Here is a 9,740-nt window from a genome sequence, read left to right as displayed (position 1 = left end):
AACATGACCCCTAAACCTCCATATTAAGTTAGGAATACATAAATTAATGAGACAAAGTCATGTTAGATGTTAGTAATTAGTTCCCCATTCACTCCAAGCCATTCACCAAATCCACCTTATAACTCCAATCTCCAATTCGCTCCCAAGAGGGATCAAACCCGGGTCACTTCACTTAAGTGAGGACCCGGTGGCCAGTGGGCTAAGCCCCCTGGTTAGCAGAAATTAACAATTGTTCTCCAAATATAGCTTTAATAAATTATAATCAAAATTAAGTATTTTGAATGATATTTCTTTCGCCTTTTCTTTATTATACGTACAAAAACACTAGCTCTAACAAAAAAAAAAAAAACACTTGCTCTCTCTCTCTCTCTCTCTCAGAAAGCCTAGTTCGTCGTCGCGTTTCCACCAATGCTATCTCGTTTTCTTAATCTCTCTCTCTCTCTCTCTCTCTCTCTCTCTCTCTCTCTCTCTCTCTCTCTCTCTCTCTCTCTCTCTCTCTCTCTCTCTCTCGCTGCTCTCTCTGACGAGCTCCTCTCACCAATCTAAGAAGATTTGGAACGAATTAGTACGAATTGTATCATCCGTTTCAAAATCTGTCATATCAAAGAGCCAATCGACCATAAGCACCACCATTTTACATATCATTTTATAGTGAAATCTAATGAAAAATAGATATGTATCATTTTATTTAGATTTTCAATTAACAAAGTCCATTGGAAAACTAACGTGGTTGTATAAAATTTATCATTTTATATATATTTGAATTGGTGAAGTTTCACAAAAAAAGTCAATATGAGATTCTAAAAGAATACAATTCCATAAATCAAACATTTACCTTCATATATAATATTTTCAAATGCAATAAAAACTATATTGTGTAAATTAAAAAAGACGAGAGAGAATAATATTTTATTTTAAAACTTCTGACTTGTATATCTTTTTATTTAAAATCTATTATTTACAGATTATATGTCAAATTAAAGCTTTTACCACGATCTTTAATTAGATATGTATATAGCATATTTTATCATTAACAAAAATGCACATTTTTAGGGGAAAAAGTGAAAATGAGAATGAAAAGAAAAGAGAAAAAAAAAATTATACTCCCTATCCCTCTGTACCCCAAATAACTTCCTATATTTCTTTTTTGGGACATCACCCATATAACTTCATATCTCGAAATGGACATTACCCCACAACTAATAATATTTTATTTACTCTTATTTTTCAACCTTTCACCATTCTCAATGCTAATTATAACACATTTTCAGCATTTTCAATACTAATTAGGAAGTTATTTGGGAGACGGATGAAGTATTATTTATGAAATAAAAATCATTTTGAGAAAGATAATTATTATTGAAAATGCAAAAATGAAATAATAGCTAATTATTATCTAAGGAAATAAATGTAAGCTTGCAGAAAAACAAAAAATAACAAAATTTCATTAGGTAGACCATAAATTAAGGAGAGATGAATCTCCATCGGACATAAATATTGAATTGCAAAACAATAAAATAAAATAAAGTTTTTTCATTAATACACATAGATCATAAATTAAGGCGAGAGTAAGAACATCAATCCTTATTATATAATGATTCGTCACAATTTAATTTTATATGTATCTAACTTAAAAAGTGATAAGTTATTGTAATTCTAAAAAAAAAACAGTGATAAGTTAGTAAAAATAAAGATGAGAAAGAAGTTTAAATACGCACCCAATAATCTTGGATTCCTCCGTGTCACAATTCGAATTAAAGCTTTGTTTCTCCACTACTTCCTTTTCCTTCCGATGAAGACTGTCCCAAAGTTCACAATTATCCACCCCTACAAGACCGTCGGCGGCGGCGATCACCGCTTTCGGATCGCCGCTCTCGCACTCTTCCTCGTCTTCGCTTTCACCTTCTTTCTCAATCTCATCGCCACGAGAGACGCCGCCGCGGCCCAATCTCAGCTACCCGAAGCAATCGCCGACGCGCTCCTCTACTACGCTTCCGCCAACATCACGTCCAGGATGTCCCCCGCCGAAATGGAGTCCGTCGCGTCCGTCCTCCGCCGGTGCGCCGCCCCGTGCAACCTCCTCGTCTTCGGCCTCACGCACGAGACTCTCCTCTGGAACGCGCTCAATCACGGCGGGCGCACCGTCTTCGTCGACGAGCACTCCTTCTCTGTGACCAGGATCGAGGAGCAGCATCCGTCGATCGAGGCCTACGACGTGCGATTCACCACCAAAGTCCGCGAATTGCGCGATCTGATCGAGAACTTCGAGAGAGAGATCGAGGAAGAGTGCCGGCCGGTGCAAAACCTACTCTTCTCCGACTGCAGTCTGGCGGTCAACGACCTGCCAAACTACATGTACGACGTCGCTTGGGACGTGATCGTGATCGACGGTCCGTCGGGATACTCGTCGGAGTCGCCCGGGAGGATGGCGTCGATATTCACCGCGGGAGTTATGGCGAGGAGTAGAAACGGCGGCGGTGGGACGCATGTGTTTGTACATGAGATGCAGAGGCAGGTGGAGAGCGTGTGCACCGATTTGTTTCTTTGCCGCGAAAATTTGGTGGAGAGAGTAGATTTGTTGGGCCATTTTCTAGTTCGGAAAATGGGCGGCCCTACAAATACTTTTGGATTTTGCTCCCATCCATCCCTTTCCACTAACTTAATTTGATGCAACTGCTCTATTTTTATATCACTATTGTATTTGTATGTAACACACACACATATGGAGATTGGAGATTACTTAATTTATGCATCATCTATGTCGTGAGTATTATAGAAGCTCATTCGAAACTAGAGCTAGAAATGCCCTATTTTGTTACCAAAACTTACTTGATTTTTTAAACCCGGTAATAAGTTTTTTGAAGATTAGGTTAATGGAATAGTAGGCTTCGCTTAGGTCCTCAATTAGTTGTTTATTTTGGGACATTCCATTCTTTGAGGTTTAAGGAACTCGTAATGGTCCAATTCGAGGCTGAAGGCAAACTTATGTCAAAATAACTTCATCTTTGAAACACTTCGATAGTGTCTGAAGAACACGAAGATGATTTTCCTCGAAAAAAGATAGGTGTATTAGAAAATAATACTATAAAAATGAAATGAGATGATACAAAGAGTAGAAGAAGACCAATGACCAAAGGTAAAAGGGAATCTCTTCATTGAATGCTCCATCCAACTCTCGTTAAACTACCCAAAAAAAGGGGGTAAATCAATGTGATCATGACATTCTATATGCATGTGATGGGACAAATGTTTGTCAAAATGAACACACATTGAATTGTTGATTTTTTTTTTTTAGCAGAAAAATGTATTCAACTTTCATAGAAAATGGTACCAGCAGTACCAATGAAGAACAAAGGGTGGAGATACACCAGAGAAAGAGAAAACAGAAAAAAAAAAAAAAAAAAAAAAAAAAAAACAGAGAAAGAGTATTCACATTGAATTGTTGATGCATATTGTTAACTTTTCAGTTCGATTCCTCTGTCGCCTCTCTATCTCTTAATATTAATTTTACTATTTTCATAAAGTTTATTTTAAAAGGGTATCACTACGTCTTAATTTCATTATAAGATCACCTCACCAATCTTGTCCTTTGATTTATCAAGTCTAAGGTTTAGTGTAAGGGCAATTCTATTCACAGCCCCTATTTTACTCTTCATAGTTCCCTTATTTAAAAAATATTAAAATTATGTAATAATTTACTATTTCATCCTTATAACCAAGCGATAACTCCCTCCGTAACCTAAAATCTTGCTGGAGTATAGCCCCCAAAAGAAAAGGTTGAAGACAGCTACTACTGTTGCGCATTTTATCAAGAAAAATCAGAAAAAATCACACAATTTTAGAGAATCAATAATTATATGGTCAGTATGGCATGATGATAGTAATGAGGATCAACTTCACTTTTTCCTAATTTGGATTGTTTTACACTATGTTTACTATGTGTGATTGTGAGTTTGCTGGAAATTAATATGCGATGATGATTCAGTTCATTGGAGAGTGCAATAGCTTCACATGCCTCTTGTTGGGATTCTGGGCATAAGCATATCAGAGTCGATTGAACTTTCGACTCTTATTTCTTATCCATTGAATGTTAATTTGATTGTAAATCTAAATTTCTTCTACAAAATTATTCATGTTGATTTTGGAAGCTTGCGTCATTCTTAGCACATCCTGCTCTTATTTCTTCTCCATTAAATGGTTTGGTTGTAAATCGAGATTTCTCTACAAAATTATTTATTTTGATGTTCATTGAGGAATATTATTTGAAACTTGTAACAATTTGAAGCTCTCATCATTTTTAATCGTTCTCTCACAGCCATATTGTAATTTATTAATATTCTTAATTGGAGGTTATGAGGATAAGATAGTAAATTATTAACTAATTTTAATATTTTTTTAAATAGGGAGGCTATGAAGAGTAAATTTGGGGGTTGTGAATATAATTACCCTTAGGGTGCGTTCTCTTTGGTTGTAAATTTATCATGGGAAAATGAAGGATAAACAAAATTTCACCCTTTAAATTCTTTCTTTCTTTTCCCACATTTTCCTACTTGACCATTTCTCATTCCTCATTTACACTACAAAGGAGGGATAATATTATCCCTCCAAAAATGGTGTGATAATATTATCCCTCCTTTGTAGTGTAAATGAGGAATGAGTAAGGGCCAAGTAGGAAACGTGAAAAAAAAAAGCAAGGATTTAAATGGTGAAATTTTGTTTATATTTCCTTTTCTCAAGATAAATTTACAACCAAAGAGAATGCATCCTTAGTGTAATTATGTAGTTTTATGGACATTGCGACTATAGAAGCCCACTTGAGGCACACTATATTTCGGGATGGTGTGAGGCGGCCCGAGCCCGTGGGCCCTAAAGAATTGTATGTGTGTATTTTTGTTTATACAATTTTAGTTACAATTGACAAATTATAAAGCTCAAGCCACGAAGAAGTGACAACTTAATGCTCATGTGATGTGAGGTTAGGCATCTATTGTTCGCAAAAAAGAAGAAGCTAGGCATTTATCGTCAATTAATCATTGACAGAGGTGTAAATATTTTTGTACGACGACCAACTAATAAAATATTATGTAAAATATTTTGAAAAAAGTATATAATGTATTCGATGATATTTTAAGATTGAACGAGTATAGATCTGCAATTGATGAGGAAGACGACTCCAAAAAAGATACCTTTTTCAAAAAAAAAAACATTCATATATAAAACACAAACTTAAATTCAAAAATAAGCATAATACGTTATCACTATTAATATGCCCTAATGATTTTAATTAATAATAAAAATAGAAATAATTGTTAATGACTCAATACAATTTTATAAAATTATGAAATATTAATAGAGTATAAAATACTCCCTCCATCCACAAAAAAAAAAATTAATTAATAAATAGTAATAAAATTCAAATTTGTATTATTTTTGGACAATATTCCACAACTTATTATTCTTAATACATCTACTTATTTACTTTTTCTACCACATGGTGGGTATATTTCTACATTTATAATACAATTAATTATTATCATTAACACTATATTTTAAGTATGTGTGAATTGGCCTAATAGAGTGGTTAATGCTTAAAACCAAAAGGTCTCGAGTTTGAGTTCATCGTGACGTGGTCTTTACATTTTACTTATTTAATTGTTAATTTATATAAAAAAAAGTTTAAAACTCGTGCAAATCTTTTCTATAGCTATTTTTTATAGACGGGGAGAGTGCATGCAAATATGCAATAGATCGAATTCTCAAACAATGAAGAGATTAAATAGCTTCTAAGCAAAATATATGGATACGTACTTCATAAATGAAACGATGCTCTAACGATTCACATAATAAAAATCAAATGATATTGAAAATACGAGTAAAGAAGATCGTATATTTAATTTTAGGATCAAAATACAAAATGACAAAAATACCAATGATTTGTTTAGTTTTATTAAATTTCAGCAGCCAATGCCCCTCAAGTTTTCATGTAAGGAGGCGGGGACGATTGAACCTAGTACATGAAATCTGGAGGAAAAAGAAAACAAAATTTGAAGTTGCATTGCACCGACTAATTTTCTCAATTATTGAATTTGAACATGAAAGTTGAAAGAGTTGCATGTGGGGCTATTTTGACTTTTGAGGAGAATTTCCCAGAACAATTGATGTTTTGATGCTGGTTGTTATTCGTTAGTTAATGAATGACAACTCCACTAATTGAAGTCATTGTATAATTATTAAACTTAATCATTAAACTTGGTTATAACCTAATCATTAAACTTTGTTCGTCGAATGTACGTAGATGGAATAAGCTGCCAACGATAATTAGCCCCATCAAAGTTACTACTACTTTTTCAAGTTACTTACCCATTCCACATATTTAATTAACTGTGATTATATGCTTTTTGTTCACATATAAATAACACAAATTCTCTTGTGCGGTCATTTGCTCGGTAAAAAGTGATAACCACTCACATATTTTAATAGAATCTTTGTAAGTATTTTATTAAAATATCTAATAGAATATTTACATTGTAATAAAATACTTAAAAGTATCACTTTAATAAGGCACTTATAAATATCTTATTAGAATATGTAAGGTATTTTTTTTTTCTCTTCATTTTTTTGTTCTCAAGGGAACACCAAGCAGTGTGACCTCCTGTGTGTGAACAAACTCCCCCAAGTCAAAAAAAATAAAATTATACTAATATATAAGGAGTCCACACTATATAAACTGTCGCATACCTCCTCAATAAATAAATACAAAATTGGGTATGCTATTTTTGTTCTTCTTTTTTCTTTCAAAATACCAATCAAACTTCGCATATATGCAGATTTTATACTCTATTCTATTTAGCTATTCATACAGTACTATTTATGTATGATTAATTGTGAATGTGTAGAAAATCCATATAGTGAAAACTAGTGTATATTATTAAAAGTGCTCGCTAAATGATAATGCTCGCATCACAAGTGTGAATATTACAAAAATATTTATCTTTCTGCTTGAAGCTTTTCTCCGTTATTTTTCCACTGGAAAACGAAAATCTACTATATATTCTAACCAAGAATGAAAAATAAAAGGATGAATAGATCCGTTCAATAAGACAATTTAGAAAAGCTAGCATAATCTAGACCCACCATTCCTGGCAATACATCCACGTGTTGTTTTATGTTTTTTTTTTTTTTTGAAGTTGTGTTGTTTTATGTTTTACTATAGTAAATTATCTCAAGATGTATATATATAGGGATCATTTATGGGATGTAATTATATATATAAGGAAATGTTGATACTACTGGAAAGGTATTCATCCCAATATTCACAGCATAAAACTATAAGTTACAGATATTTAAGAGACTAGCATAAGAGTGTACGTTGTTGTACGCATAATTAATATTATTTTATTTGATAAAAGTAAAAAATATAAATATAATATTTATTATATTTAAATTACGTAATTAGTAATTTGCTCTATTTGATTGTATAATTATAATAAAACCTCGTTAAAATAATACTTAAAAGGTGTGCAACAAGAGGTGCGCGATTGAGATGTCACTGCCATTGTTAGATTTAAAAGGTGTGTGACGGTTAGAGAAATCACTGCCGCCATTTGAAATAGTAGAGCAGAAGAGCAAGGATCGCCATCACATGAAATATGGATGAGAAGATTAAAGATAGATGAGTGGAGAGAGTGAGGAAGAGATAAAATAAGGTTTATAGTAAATACGAAGTTAATTACGTCTTCAATTAAGTCCTAAACAAGTCTTAAATAAAAAATTATTCATATTACATGAGATGAGATTAAGAGAGTAAATTGTTAAAAAGTTTTGACCGACATATCACAATTAAATCCTAAATAAGGCCTAGATATTGGGACTAAGAGAGTTATTATTAAAAAGTCTTAAATAAGTTCTCACAATTCACTCTTTAAAAAGTTTTTGACCGACATATAAATGGGCTATAGAAAGCTGGTGCGCTTATAGGTTTTGTTAAAAGGTAAAAAAACAAAGAGAAATAGTTAAACATTGATGCCATTGTCAGATGGAGAGCATGCATGCTTAATGTGGACCTTCATAGTAGTATTGTCACATGGGGTAATTAATTTTGTTTAAATTAAGTTTAATTGGGCAGTCAATTAATGGTTGCAGGGTATTATATTCTTTAGAATTTGTAGAAAAACTTGTGTGGAACGACCTTACACGAGATAAACGAAATCTAGGGCTGGGAATCGGGTCGGGTTCGGGTACCCTACCCGAAAAAATCGGGTACCCGAACCCGAAAATTGACCAAAACCCACACCCGATCCCGAACCCGATTCTGAAATCGGGTACCCTAATACCCGAGTCGGGTATCCGATTCGGGTATTCGGGTACCCGAAATACCCGATAGTTTTTAGAAAAGCAGCAGCAAATTCAGTCGAAAAGCTGACCAAATTCGATAACCAAATTCATACACCAAATCAGACCAAATTCATACACCAAATCAGACATTCCATCACAATAAACTAGAATACAGAAATGAGAAAACCAAATTCACAGTTCGAAGTTGAGGGCGGTGGCTGCCGAGGCCCCTGCTGTCCACGGCGGCGGCGACTCCGGGCGAGGCGGTTGCTGGCAGTCGACGGCGACTTCAGGACCACCAGCAGCTCCGAGCGGCGGCGTTGCTTCAGCGGTGGCGACGTCGGCCGAATTTGAGAAAAACAGCGGCAGCAGCGTCGTGAGTGTGTGCGTTTCAGTGAAGGAGAGAGAGAGATGTCGTGTGTGTGAACGACAGAACGAGAACAGAGAGAGGGAGACGGCCGAAGGGATGAATTGGGAGGGATGGGAAGGCCGAATTGGGAGGGATTCAAGGGAATTGGGGAATCGGGAATTGGGGAATTGGGAAGTGGGAGGGATGGGGAATTGGAATTGGGAATTGGGGAATTGGAAGTGGGCCGAATTGGCCTATTGGATTACAGCTGTGATATATTAAGTTAATTAATTCGGGTATTCGGGTATACCCGATACCCGATCGGGTATACCCGATACCCGATTTTTAGACCACCCTAATACCCGAACCCGATCCGATACCCTAATTTTTCGGGTATCGGATACCCTATACCCGATTTTTTCGGGTCGGGTAGTCGGGTACCCGATACCCGATACCCTATCTTCCCACCCCTAACGAAATCAAATAAAGGTAAAAGACAAGTATGTGACATGGATATTAGTATATCACATCATCATGTGGTTTACATATGGGGTGAAAAATATATGGTCTTAACGCTTGTTTGGATGCGATGGGAGGTTGTTTTCGCGGGCCTGCCTCCACATTCTCCCGCCATCACCCACACGCACGCACTCCTCACGCACGCTCAAAAACCAAATTATCAATAAATTACGAAAATTACAAAATATATTGACAAAGAGTTGACGCTTTATATTAACTGTACGACATTCTTTTGCGCCACTCACCTTCGAGATGCAACGATCGATATTCAATGAACTCTAATTATTCTGTTAATTTTTTTGATTCTCGAGTAGGATAAATAAAAAATTCTCAGGTTAGATTGCTCATTTATATTGTGTCACCACGCTTATTATCATGTATTTATTACAATTTTTTTTCCCAATATGAGATATAAGCTTACACGTCCACCAACTTTGTGTATACCATTTATTTTCATTAATTTAAAATAGCAAAGCCATTATACAAACATCATTTACTAAATACGTTAATAAATATACATCCATCCACTTAAATAAGC

At 34.8% G+C, this 9,740-nt stretch overlaps 1 protein-coding gene across 1 annotated transcript; it reads left to right on the top strand.

The window, feature by feature from the left end:
* The first annotated feature begins 1,580 nt into the window (after window positions 1–1,580).
* On the top strand, window positions 1,581–2,746 carry LOC131000878 (protein IRX15-LIKE-like). The gene has a single exon (XM_057927013.1). The coding sequence runs from the start codon at window positions 1,694–1,696 to the stop codon at window positions 2,666–2,668; it is 975 nt and encodes a 324-aa protein (XP_057782996.1). The 5' UTR covers window positions 1,581–1,693; the 3' UTR covers window positions 2,669–2,746.
* The last annotated feature ends 6,994 nt before the right edge of the window (window positions 2,747–9,740 follow it).

Source organism: Salvia miltiorrhiza, chromosome 8, assembly GCF_028751815.1.
Source record: "Salvia miltiorrhiza cultivar Shanhuang (shh) chromosome 8, IMPLAD_Smil_shh, whole genome shotgun sequence".
Lineage (NCBI taxonomy): Eukaryota > Viridiplantae > Streptophyta > Magnoliopsida > Lamiales > Lamiaceae > Salvia > Salvia miltiorrhiza.
This window is presented reverse-complemented; position numbering and strand designations above follow the sequence as displayed.